The following is a 14,273-nucleotide window of genomic DNA, read 5'->3' as shown; positions in this document are numbered from 1 at the left end:
AACACGCGTATATCTGTGGCAGGTTCATGTTGATGTATGGCAAAACCAATACAATATTGTAAAGTAATTAACCTCCACTTAAAATAAGTAAATTTATATTTTAAAAATATTCTATACTCGGAGCAATTTTAAGTCATTAATGTTGCTTTAGGGGAAGATATTAAAGAAAAATATGACTAACAAAAACAATCAAAATTAGCATGTGTTATTAAAAATAAATTAATTTTAACTTTGAAAAATATAGTAAAGTCATGATAAAGCTATAACAAAAGGAATTTTAAATAAAAAGGAAAAATGTTTAATAGGATGGTTCTTTAAAATGTACTGTCATGTTTAATATTTTATTAATTAATATTATTTTTATTAGTACTTCTCTAGGGGATCTTCCTGAACAACACTGAAGGATTGAACCTGGGTCCCCTGCATTGCAGGCAGATTCTTTATTGCCTGAACCATCAGAGAATCCCTTATTATTACTATTTGTACTATTAAGTACTACTAGTACTTAATGAATATTGTCAACTAAAAATTGTCACTTGCTATTGGCACTTGCCATCTACCTCTACAAGGATTAAATCATATGCTTCTGCAGCTTCTTATTTTCAATACTCCCTGAAAGGACTTCAGGGTGGAAAGTGGAAATGAATTACTCTGTACTTGAGGTGGGGGTAGGATGGTGGAGAATTAGGAAAGACAGGTCTTCAAATAGATGTTTTCAGGAACTGATTTTACAAGCCCAATTCTTGTATCTCCCTATATCTAGAAAAGCACTAAAATCCTTCATGGTGATGACTATTGCTCCTGACTAACAAAAGCTTCATGAGACTGCTGCTGCTGCTAAGTCGCTTCAGTCATGTCCGACTCTGTGCGACCCCATAGATGGCAGCTCTCCAGGCTCCACCATCCCTGGGATTCTCCAGGCAAGAACACTGGAATGGGTTGCCATTTCCTTCTCCAATGCATGAAAGTGAAAAGTGAAAGTGAAGTCCCTGAGTCATGTCCAACTCTCAGCAACCCCATGGACTGCAGCCTACCAGGCTTCTCCGTCCATGGGATTTTCCAGGCAAGAGTTCTGGAGTGGGGTGCCATTGCCCTCTCCTTCATGAGACTAGTAGAAACCTTTTAGAAAATTGTGTGCTTGATTGCATGCCTTCTGCTATTAGGACTGCAGACTCAGAGAGACTGCTCCAAAGAGACAAAGGGGAAAGGTCAGCATAGATGTTATTTTGGTGAAGGGAGAATGCATGCAACCAAGCACACAACACGTGTATATCAGTGGTGGATACATGTTGATGTATGGCAAAACCAATACAATATTGTAAAATAATTAACCTCCAACTAAAATAAATAAATTTATATTTAGAAAAAGATGCAAAAGGAAAAAAAAACACTAACAACTCTCACACTGTGCATATTTTTTAATACAAATTTATTTCTTTTAATTGGAGGTTAATTACTTTACAATATTGTATTGGTTTTGCCATATTTCAAATTTTTAAGTAGACAATTTAGATACTAGAGTGGAGAAAAAACAAATATGATCAAATATGTGGAAATCAAAACCATAAGGTGTGGTTAGGTTTAATTTCATATGATTCAGGTTTTTCAATGCTGCCATTTGATTTTTTTTCTTCATGACACAGTAATTTTTAACTTATAAATTTAGTAAAGATTCATTGAAAATCTATAATGGCCAGATAATAAATATACACTTGATAGTATATAAACAGTGATAAATAAACAGACATGTCCCTGACTGATAGATATTTATTGATTAAATAATACAAATGTACAAATGACAATAGTTATGAAGGGAAAGAATTTAATGCTATGAGAGAATATATATGCTTCATTTTGCTAGCAAGACAAAAAGGGTGTGTGAGTTCCAGGCCATAGTGCTACCAATTAAGAATTGTGTGACCTTGGGCAGGTTTGTTTAATCTAATCTTTCAGAGTAGACTGATAGCCTAAAGTATTCAATAAAATTATGGAGAGGTACTTAATTCTCTTTTATAGTTATTAACCAAAACAATGGTTAGGGAAGGCTATTATCTACTCCAGTATTCTGGCCTGGAGAATCCCAGGGACTGTCTAGGCCATAGGGTTGCAAAGAGTCAGACATGACTAAAAGACTTTCACTTTCATGAATACATTAATATATTATTAGCCAAATATCTGAAGAAATAGTGCAGGGCAAGCATAAAAATGTTGACTAATTAAGGTCTCCTTGTCTTGGCTTTCTAGTTCACTCACAAAGATGAACCTACTTAATTTAAACTAATATATAATATTTAAAGGAGTTAAAGGACTAATCTTAACTGAGTAATTCATAAAATACAGTTGACCCTTGAACAATGTAGGAGTTAGGGGTGTCAACCTAGTGCAGTTGAAAAACTGGAACAGCAATCTCTGCCTCAAAAATAAAGGAACTGATAAATGACTCACTGAAGAGAAAGAGGCTGAAGCAGTTTGGAGATATTAGTCATTTAAACCTTAGTTTTGTGACTTTATATATTGTGATCTCTAATCAAACACTGCGTACAAATCAATAACTGTAGTTCAGACCTGTGTTGTTCAGGGTCAACTGTGCCAAGATTAAAAAAAAAAACAACAACAACAAAAAAAAACTTTTGTATGTGGTTTAGAAAGTTGCTAGTAAAGATGAGGAAAACTATTACACACTATGGTTTTCAGAAGCAAGGTATAACCAAATCAGAATGTATAGAAAAACTGACAAGTGCCTCAAGTGTAATCCCACATAAATAAATGTATGTAGGGATTTTAATTAAACATAAGTAAGCTCTGGATTTGTTTCATTTATTTTCTGCTTTATTGACATTTCTTTGAAGTTGTATTATAGTCTCCCCAACTTTTTCTCTTATGTATTTCTTCATACTAAAAGTGCTCAAGTGAAGTAGTAGTATCGAGCCTGCTTTACCAACACTACTGTTGAAAAGAAGACATGTTCTTCAAAATGATTTTAGACACTATTTACATTCATGTACAAATTCAGTTCAGTACTGGTGTTAGGATGAATGTATTAGTAACTACTAGAGAAGAAAATTGTCCCAAAGGATATGATTATAAATATATTAGTACTCATTACCACCCATATAGCGTCCTTTCCTGCTCAAACATACCTGAAATTCATTAACAAAAGCACTTGTTCAGATTTCTTTCTGTACTTACAATTAAAATCTAAGTAGCATTAGGAAAGGTGAATATTCATGACATAAATTCACAGAAAGGCATAGATAATGAACAGCCAGAAAGTTCTTTATAGTAGATTTCAGTTAGAACTAGCTTAAGGGCCCTTTTATCTGAAAGGGGAGAGAGTAACACAGGGAATAAAAAAAGTTACAAAAATAGAAAGTGTTTGAAAAAAAATCAAAGACTGATATCAGTAAATAAAATGGTTTTGTCATAAAAAGACATGAAACACTGAGAAACAGTAAAGACCATTTTAAAATTATACATTTTCAATATAAAATGTATAAATGGTATATTGAAAATATAATATGTAAACAAAATAAATTGATTTAAACAGATAACTGACTAACTGAAACACACCATCTAATGACCATTAGACCAAATTAAAAATGTATACAGTCAATTCTCAGTATTCAGCATAGTTGAGTTCAACTAATTCATTGAAAACACTGAGTTAGAGAGTATTAATTAGTAGCTCCTGGGGAAATACAGGGTTACGTTCTTGAGAGGTTCTGGTCACAAAATTTTTGTAAACAAATCAATATTTAGCCTTGCTTTATGTGTGTTTCTGTTTAAAGTCACCTTCACAGATATTCCAATTCATTAACCCTGAACTGAGGACCAACAGTGCTATAACACATGCCTTAAAAGTCTAACACAAAGATTTTCTCCATGAGGCATATGGACAGTAGTGTTTGATAAAACTTTAAGCAGAGTAGTGCTTGATGAAACTCATAGTGTGACAGTATCATCCTGGCTGTTATGTGGGTGTCAGGATATGTAAGGCAAAAGCAGAGATGTGAAGAACTCACCAAGTCACAAAGCGAGCGGCAGTGATCAGAGCAGAGGTGGCAAGAAAGGAAATGTAAAGTGCTCATAGATATAGGATGCCTTGAATACAAAGCAAGTGGAATATGCTGATGAACTGGCCTTGGGGTTTAAGAGAAAGAGTGGAATTAGGAATATTCCTTGAGTAAATAGCGACACGGGGAGTCCTCAGTGGCTCAGTGGTAAAGAATCTACCTGCAATCAAGGAAATGTGGGGTCGATCCCTGGGTGAGAAAGATCCCCTGGAGAAGGAAATGGCAATCCACTCCAGTATTCTTGTCTAGGAAATCCCAGAGACAGAGGAGTCCATGGGGTTGCAAAAGAGTTGAACATGACTTGGTCACTAAATGACTAATAGCAAAATAGTGACATGCTGAAACATTAAATATTGAAATAGGGAAGACTGAAGATGATTGGGTTAGCGTGAGTAAGACTAAACAATCAAAGATGGTGCTAGTCAAAGATAAGAGACCTACTAGACAATCAAATATGTCCAGTGTATAAATAAAGGAGGAAAAAACATAAGGAAATAAAGCAAAATGAAGAAAGGACAGGGAACTGGAGATAATAAATAAAATATACTATCAATCAAGCTATTATATGACATGACCTTACTTCAGTTTCAAAGCATAGTAACAACTTATTCATCCACTTAATCAACAAGTGTTTATTAAATGACTACCCTGTGTCAAGCATGGTTCTAAGTGCCTGAGGTATAAATATTTCCTATTTATATGTCCTTACACTATCCTATTTTTTGAAGAATGCCACTCTTACTATATTGGTATATCAAAACAAAAAAAGAAACAGAAAACCAAACAACTGCAAACCAGCTAAGCCGGCAATTTCTGCATCTCAGTCTTTAGATGCATCAAATGAATGTATTTGCTAACATCACTTCTGTAACAGAATTTTATAAAACACTGAAATATTGTTGGAAGACAGTTCTTCTCAATGTTTTCAATAGCACAAAATACATGTACTGTGGTCATTAGATGATTTTTCAGTGAACCAGTTGTTTTGGTCTAAAACGTGGGTGAATCCTAAACAATTTTAGTACTCTTTACAGTAAAGTGATCTATTTCAATAATGTCTTCAGTAAAATTTTAAAATTTAAATGTGAATCAAATTATCTCAGAACAAAGGCTTCCAAAAATGCAAAGTGGTCAGGGGCATAAACATCTTGATCATAGGAGAAAGGAGAATGTTTTCATGATTAAAAAGAAATGAAAATTAAAGGTACAAGCAAAGGGGTAGAGAAGAACCAAAAAATACATCAGAGATTACAGGTGAGGGAACGACATTGTCTGGGCTTTCAAGTAACCCCTGTATTCCCCTGGGGTTCCTGCTTTGGAGACTGGGACACCTCACATTGCCAATTCAGTGGCAAGTATATCTTGACAGTAAGTAGGGTTCTCGGCAGACTTCTCATCACTCGGACAGTAAGTAGTACCTCTAATCAGTAAAGAAATAATCTCCAATAATGGCATCTTGTTCTCTTCCTGGACCTAACGCCAACACCTCATCACTCCTACCTACTCTGCTTTGGGCTCTCAATATCTAACCTAATTCTATAATTTAAGCATACTCAGGAGTTCCGAACAAATTCTCATGTCTCTTGGCTTCTCACCCTTTACTCAGTTCTTCTCGTCACACAAAAATGACTCATTAGCTAGCACAGTACTTTGGATGCAGATTTTGCTCCAGGAATCTGATTGGCCTTGGTTTATTCTGTCCTCATCTAATAATGCAATTTTAATGCTGATTTCTTCCCCAGTAAATATTTTTGATGAAGTAAAAATCTCCTAAGAATATTTAAATCCCTGTTTTTGATATCAACAATTTTCTACATATTAATAAAAAAGGTGAAAAATGGATTTTCCCCCTAAAGACAACAAAACAAGATGAGCTACCTTTAGCCTCTTAGTTTAGAGGAGAAATAAAAGTTTTTTTTTGTTTGTTTGTTTTTTATGGACCCTTCAAGCATTCTTGTGAAACAAGCCTGGACATTTTTCAAAGGAAACTATTGTCAGTACTTCAAACATTTTAATTCAAAAGCACAGATAATGTAAGCTCACTTTAATCTTCTTGAAAATGTCTGCAATGAGAGGGACAAAGGGGAAAAAAAAAGCTCTCTCATTCTTGATATTGCATTTTATAGGCAATCTTTTGCTTCTTCACTGATTTCATAGTTCTTGCTTCCTTAAATGCACTGTCATTTATGGAGGATGTGCCCCACAAAGGCTGCCTAAAGGACTTTACCTCAAAGGCCTGAAAGATCAGGCCGACGTAGCAGTCTTCTGACACTGCTATTTTCCACACACATTCCTTCATTGGCCTGTAGTCATCAGGATAATTAGGAGACTGAATCTGTCCTTCATTTTTATGTATCTCACCTCCACAGATAGCTGAGAAAAGCAAAAATAAATAAATAAACCTAGACATGCCATTTCGTTCCCATTTTCTTCTAAGATAGCATTTTAGTTCAGTGCCTGTAGCTGAACATATAAAGACCAGGTTATAAAAATCAAGGTTGACTGCTCACCAATACTTTTATCAACCAAGTATTTTGTTGATTAAAAAAAACAAAACACTTAGCTATAAATATTAGATGACAGTCAGCTAAGGAAAATGAGACTTTTTAACCACTGTTAATTCACACCTTTACAAAAACAAGCCTCTTTGTTAGACTTTAAAAACCTTTTGAGATTTCAAAATTTATGCTATGTGAGTTTGCCCTGTGATTCCCTGAACCGCTTCTTTTGGGTTTTTGACCTCAGTCAGTGGAAGAGCTCATCAGGAGGGAAGCTCCACAGCACCCCCTGGGCCCCTGGTGTGAGCAGGCCTCGTGTGCAACGTCTGTGGCTCCACCCAAGCCAAACTCCTCATGACCACACAGCTAATCTCTGAAACAAATGCTCCTGTTCTCTTAAAAGTCTAAGAGAAACACAAACTGTCTGTCTTGTAAATTGCCTAAATTTCTGTGCTGTCAGAGGTAGGAGCAAAAAGCGTCATCTCCACTCATGGTCTGACAAGAAAGGAACTGTTTTTAAAGCCAGGAAGCACAATGCCAGTTTACTCTTTTAGAGACCTATAGAACAAAGCATCTGGTAAATTCTTCTTGAATGCTGACTCTCTCGTTTAGACAAAGCAATCTCCAGAACTGTGCACAATTATTTTCCATGCAGTTTCCTTTAACAGGACATTTCTACAGTATAGGCATAAAATACACACAAACTCAGTACAAAGAGAAGTGGCAATTTCTTCATAATATTTTAATATTATTATGAAAAAACAATCAAAGTTTAAGAATCCTGTGCCATTTGATGTTATTGTTGTTTTCCACACATCTCTAACGAGTTATTTTTTCCCCACACATCCCTGATGAGAACATTTATGTATTTACTGGTACCAGAAAACAGGTTATTTTTGCAATTAAACTAAATGAGTATTTTTATTAAAATCATCCATGGACATCATGATGCAGTTTAGAAAATTTTCATAATTAAAATACAATTACAATACTATTCAAATGAAATTGAAAGTACTTTTCTGTTAAGAGGTCTAAGGAAAAGCCATCTCTAAACTCAAAGTGACTTGCCTTCATAGACTGCTGCAAAGCCCTTTCCCACCCAATTGCTGCTGCTGCGAAACTCAATCCACATTCTGCTTTCAGTAGAGGTAAGAACTTCAGGCAATTTGTCCCCACAGAATCTACCTAAAAGAAATAAAAGAATAAAGAGAGACTTCTAAATATGACTTTATATTCTAACTGGTTTTCATACTAGCTACAGATTACATACATTACTGGTACCAGAAAACAGGTTATTTTTCTATAAAACCAGATTTGGTTGGTTCCTATCACCATGCCTAGTAACTAGAGCCATAGCTATGAATCCTTAATATTTACTTAATAAAGGTGTATAAGTAAAACTATTTCTTCTTATTTATTTATAGAATATTGGAACGTATCACCCTTAGATTAAATGATTGATACCATTATTGCTACCTGTGGAACTGGAAAACAGCTAGCTCAAAACATCTATTTGTACATGATACATCAAGGTAGGGAATATTATTCCACAGAGAAGAGAAAAGACCTCAAGTGATCCTGAAAAACTACTTTAAATGTCAGTTTGGTCATTAGTTGGGGAGTGACAGCCCAACTGTGGTTCTTTGTTTAGCCAAGTTCAGTGGCCATTTGTCACGGAAACCTCCGGGCTGCCTAAGGATCTTATGTTACTACATACATTCCATCCCATCTATAAAGCTATAACACGTAGTATAGTAGGCAGAATGGCAAAAAATATTAGAAGACTTGAGTATGAGTTCTGATATTTTTCTGATTGTGTACCCAAAGGCAAGTATAATACTGCATGAATATAATGGTAACTGTCATTTCTTCTTCCCTCCCTCAACCCTCTACAAATATTCATTGTTTACTGTATGTTTGCTATTGTGCTCAAAGCTTTCATATTGATGGTAAAAAGTTAAATATGATCATACACATGAAATAATTCTACAAATAATAATATATTGTCATTCATTTTTGTGTACCCTTGTTAATGATTTCTTACATAGTTTTAGTATATGAAAAAAGACAAAACACATTTATACTAACAGCTAGCAGGCAAAAAAAAAAAAAAATCTTCCTAAATAGTATTAGGGGCATGTATTAAAAACTTAAGGCCATGTAAAAGAGAGTAATGTCTCTTATACTGCAATGTGCAGGAAAGGGAGGGGGAGAAGGATAAATTAGGAGTATGAGATTAACAGATGTGGATGCATGTTAAATTGCTTCAGTTGTGTCCGACTCCTTGTGACCTTATGGACTGTAGCCTGCCAGGCTCCTCTGACCATAGAGATTCTCCAGGCAAGCATACTGGAGTGGGTTGCCATGCCCTCCTCCAGAGTGTCTTTCCCATCCAGGGATCAAACCCGTGTCTCCTGCACTCAAGGCAGATGCTTTAGCACTGAGCCACTGGGGAAGCCCATGAGGGTAACAGATACACACTATTCTAATATGAGATAGATCAACCACAAAGACTCACTGGATAGCGCAGGGGACTATATCCAATATTTTGCAATGACCCATAATGGAACATAACCTATAAAATAACATATGTGTGTGTGTAGATAGATAGATATGGGCTCTGCAGGTGCTGCTAGTGGTGAAGAATCTGCCTACCAATGCAGGAGAGGTAAGAGATGCAGGTTTGAGCCCTTGGTTGGGAAGATCCCCTGGAATAGGAAACGGCAACCTGCTCCAGAAAATTCCATTGACAGAGGAGGCTGACAAGCTACAGTCCACGGGGGCTCAAAGAGTTGAACACAACTGAATGACTGAGCATACATATATACATATGGGCTTCCCTGGTGGCTCAGTGGTGAAGAGTCTGCCACCAATACAGGAACTGCAGGAGATGCGGGTTTGATCCCAGGGTCGGGAAGATCCGCTGGAGGAGGAAATGGCAACCCACTCCAGTATTCTTGCCATTGGAGAAACCAATGGACAGAGGAGCCTGGTGGGCTGCAGTCCATGGGGTCACAAGAGTCAGTCAAGCAACTTAGTGTGTATAAAGTGAAAGTGAAAGTGAAGTCACTCAGTTGTGTCCGACTCTTGTGACCCCATTTATTCAATTCTGAATAAAAGGAAACTGGAAGACAGAAACCTGACTAAAAGAGAAAAAGCTGTAATTCATATGCATTGCCAGGGTGTCTGTTAAAATGCAGTCTGTTTCAGAAGGTATGGTGCTGCCAATGTGGTGGCTGCACTCTGAGGAGCAAGGTCTCAGAGCAAATAGTGGGGAAAGCTTTCCATACGAACACTGTGGTCAGACTGAACCAGTGTGTTAGGCTATTACACCCTGCAGTATGTAATGCTGATGTTGCTGTAAGAAAGTGTTCTCAGTATTTCAGCTTTAGATCTGATTTTTCAATATGAATTTAATGAAACGTTTTATTAGGAACATACATATATATCAATATATTATAAACAGCTTCATCTAGGCTAAGAAACTGGGGTTTCCCAAGCGGCCCAGTGGTAAAGAATCCACTGTTGCCCATGCAGGTGACACGAGTTCGATCCCTGGATTGGGAAGATCTCCTGCAGAAGGCAATGGCAACCCGCTCCAGTACTCTTGCCCTGGAAATCCCACGGACAGAGGAGCCTGGCAGTGGGATCACAGAGTCAGAGAGGACTTTGCAACTAAAGAATGACAACTACTACAAGGCTAAGAAACTACAGGTTCAAGGCAAGGTGTTCCTCAACCTGACAGAGAATTAGTTCACATCTTTATGTTTCCTTATTTTTAAGCATTTCTACAGATGTCTTGGATTTACTAAGGCTGCTATCACTTTTAATACAAATATGTCCATTCAGCAGGTTTTAGATGTTAAGAAGAAAAGATCTGTAGGCACTCAAAAACAACTGAGCAAAGCTACTTCTAAAAATAGGAGAGAAAGTTACAATTAAAAAAAAAAAATCAATAGAGTAGATACTCACATGCTCACAGCAGCTCTCACCTTTAGCTGAAACAGAGGGCAACAGAAATTGCCTCATGTAAGTTAATGTGCGGTCTGTGGTTAAAGGTTGGTAGGATACTTTGATGTGCACCAAATTTGACCTACAATTTATGATACAAACTACATATACACCTTCTAAGCCACAAAAACCTGAGAGGCAAAACTGTGATGTCTACAGTAAGAACCAATATTTTTGGTGCAGAAAGCCAGCAGTTGAACATGTACCTAACACTTTACGCTCTACTGCCTAAGCAAAGGAAGAAAAACAAATCATACACACATAAATTCACAATTTATCTGGTTTACCCATTAAAACTCTGATTTTAAAATTAAAAATATAGACTATGTGATGAGTATTCACTATAAGCTATTCTAAATCATGTTCAGATCCAAGCACCATCTCATAATTTAAGCTCATTTAAATTAATCTGTTGTCTATCTGTAACTATTTTTGCTATGATTGAAAAAAGTATAATAAAAATTAAAATATTGGTCTCATGTACCTTAAACCCTAAGATGACTCTTGAAAGAACTGTCTCTGGATAAGACAGACTATATATATAGACACGTAAAAAGCAAAAAAAGAAAAAAAAAATCTCTTACCAAGGAGAGGTGACTTCCTCCAGTACCCATCTCTTACTTCAATATAATCATACCAGCACAAACTACTTTTGTATAGGTCCATTGTAGTAAAATTTAAAACAATCTGCAAAGTGGAAAAAAGAATATGCAGATTAAAAATGATTATAATTTCAGGTGGCTAGAAACCCAGATCTACTGTGCAAACAGACTAATAGCAAATTCTTTTCTTCTTCCTATATTAGTATCCAATATTTTTTCTTTAATAAAACCTAAAAAACTCCATTTTCCCAACTTAATGTCTAACAATTTAGAAGCCCAATGCCAATAAATAAACTATACATTTCAGCAATTAAACTAAACTTCTGTAAAGTTAATTGAACAATTGTGAGATGAGAAAGCTTTATTCAAACATTTTATTTTTTATTTTTTAATATATTTTATTTATTTTTTAAAATTTTAGTTTTACTTTATTTTACTTTATAATACTGTATTGGTTTTGCCACACATTGATGTGGATCTGCCATGGGTGTATATGAGCTCCCAGTCCTGAATCCCCCTCCCACCTCCCACCCCATATCATCTCTCTGGATCATCCCCGTGCAGCCCCAAGCATCCTGTATCTTGTATCGAACATATACAGAGTGAAGTAAGCCAGAAAGAAAAATACTAATACAGTATACTGACACATATATATGGAATTTAGAAAGATGGTAATGATGACCCTATATGCGAGACAGCAAAAGAGATACAGCTGTATAGAACGGACTTTTGGACTCTGAGGGAGAGGGAGAGGGTGGGATGATTTGGAAGAATGGCATTGAAACATGTATACTATCAAACATTTTATTTTGAATTTTCTTAGATAAACATGACTTAACTATGAAAAGTTCTGATTTTGTTATGACTGTGTTTTAATAATTTATTTCAGACATCTATAATTATGTTAAAATAACCACCATGTGCCATATTCCAGGAATATAATATCATTGTGTACTTGAAATGTTTTAAATACAGCTTTAGAATTAAAATTTCTCCATATAACTATAATCAAAGACAGATGTCACTATGCTTCTCTAAATTCAAGAATATATACTCAAAGACCTTTTAAGTTAGATCTTGTACATGACCTTTTATTTTGTACTTTGCTTTGAAATGTTACTGCTGCTACTGCTAAGTCACTTCAGTCGTGTCCTACTTTGTGTGACCCCATAGATGGCAGCCCACCAGGCTTCCCCATCCCTGGGATTCTACAGGCAAGAACACTGGAGTGGGTTGCCATTTCCTTCTCCAATGCATGAAAGTGAAAAGTGAAAGTGAAGTCGCTCAGTCGTATCCGACTCTTAGCAACCCCATGGACTGCAGCCTACCAGGCTCCTCTGTCCATGGGATTTTCCAGGCAAGAGTACTGGAGTGGGGTGCCATTGCCTACTTTTGAAGATAATTCAAGGATAACTCAAGGAAAGACAGTTTTCTTACTGCTTTATAAAAATACTTTACTTTCCAGATAATTAACATTTTTTCAGTTGATTACACCAAAAAGTAGAGGGAAAATGACATAAGAAATGCATATATCTGATGAGGTAAAATTCACTTGAACAATAATTTTTACATTGAAAAACTCATTCGAACTCTATTCTGCTAATAATATCTAAGATGCTTAGGGTGTATAGTGAATGTATTTTTTACTCTAGAAATCAAAATGGACTTTGGCTAAAAGTAAAAAGTTATGAATGTTTGAAATACTTCTAATATAAAAATATAGTTTGTAACTGTATAACCAGAATGTTTTTGTGACAATATAAAATCTGAATATAGGAAGACTCTTAAGCAAATGAAAAAATAATGAGTCTTGAATTCATATTTGCAAAAGTACTACCATTTTTGTGTTAGAAAGCATATACTTCTGTCTTGAACACACTATTTAACAGAAAGGTGAGTACAAACTGTTTCAAGCAATCCTCAACTAATTTACTTTTTCATATAATGAAGATGGAAACAGTGAGAGACTTTATTTTCTTGGCATCCAAAATCACTGCAGATGGTGACTGCAGCCATGAACTTGAAAGACATTTGCTCCTTGGAATAAAAGGTATGACAAACCTAGAGAACATATTAAAAAACAGACATTAACTAGCTGTCAAAGGTCCGTCTAGTCAAAGCTATGGTTTTTCTAGTAGTCATGTATGAATGTGAGAGTTGAACCATAAGGAAAGCTGAGAGCCAAAGAATTGATGCTTTTGAACTGTGGTGTTGGAGAAGACTCTTGGGAGTCCCTTGGACTGCAAGGAGATCAAGCCAGTCAATCCTAAAGGAAATCAGTCCTGAATATTCATTGGAAGGACTCGCTCATTAAAAGAGACCCTGATCCTGGGATTTGATTAAAGTCATACTTGAATGGTGTAGTGGTTTCCCATACTTTCTTCAATTTAAGTCTGAATTTTGCAATAAGGAGTTCATGATATGAGCCAGAGTCAGCTCCTGGTCTTGTAATTAAATTGAAGAAAGTAGGGAAAATCTTACTACTTACATGAGGAGGCCTTATAAATAGCTGAGAAAAAAGAAGCTAAAGGCAAAGGAGAAAAGGAAAGAATTCTGCATTCAAATTCTGCATTTGAATGCAGAATTCCAAAGAAGAGCAAGGAGAGATAAGAAAGCCTTCCTCACGGATCAATTGAAAGAAATGGAGGAAAACAATAGAATGGGAAAGACTAGAGATATCTTCAAGAAAATTAGAGATACCAAAGGAACGTTTCATTACAAGATGGGCACAATAAAGGACAGAAAAGGTATGGACCTAACAAAAGCAGAAGATATTAAGAAAAGGTGGTAAGAATACACTGAAGAACTGTACAAAAAAGATCTTCATGACACAGATAATCATGATGGTGTGATCAATCACCTAGATCCAGACATCCTAAAATGCAAAGTCAAGTGGGCCTCATGAAACATTACTACTAACAAAGCTAGTGGAGGTGATGGAATTCCAGTTGAGCTATTTCCAATCCTGAAAGATGATGCTGTGAAAGTGCTGTACTCAATATGCCAATAAATTTGGAAAACTCAGCATTGGCCACAGGACTGGAAAAGGTCAGTTTTCATTCCAATCCCAAAGAAAGGCAATGCCAAAA

The 14,273-nt window shown here is 35.9% G+C and overlaps 1 protein-coding gene across 1 annotated transcript in view; it reads right to left on the bottom strand.

Moving 5' to 3' along the window:
- Window positions 1-14,273, bottom strand: part of TLL1 (tolloid like 1) — a 175,242-nt gene that overhangs the window by 66,095 nt on the left and 94,874 nt on the right. The window contains exons 10-12 of the mRNA XM_018061208.1: window positions 11,167-11,269; window positions 7,640-7,756; window positions 6,301-6,446 (exon numbers count right to left, since the gene is read on the bottom strand). Of these exons, the coding sequence (XP_017916697.1) occupies window positions 6,301-6,446; window positions 7,640-7,756; window positions 11,167-11,269 (366 nt within the window). The remainder of the gene's footprint in view (window positions 1-6,300; window positions 6,447-7,639; window positions 7,757-11,166; window positions 11,270-14,273) is intronic.

The sequence above is a fragment of the Capra hircus genome, chromosome 17, assembly GCF_001704415.2.
Source record: "Capra hircus breed San Clemente chromosome 17, ASM170441v1, whole genome shotgun sequence".
In the NCBI taxonomy this organism is placed as follows: Eukaryota; Metazoa; Chordata; class Mammalia; order Artiodactyla; family Bovidae; genus Capra; species Capra hircus.
The sequence above is the reverse complement of the archived record's forward strand: the minus strand, read 5'-3'. Positions and strand labels throughout refer to the sequence as shown.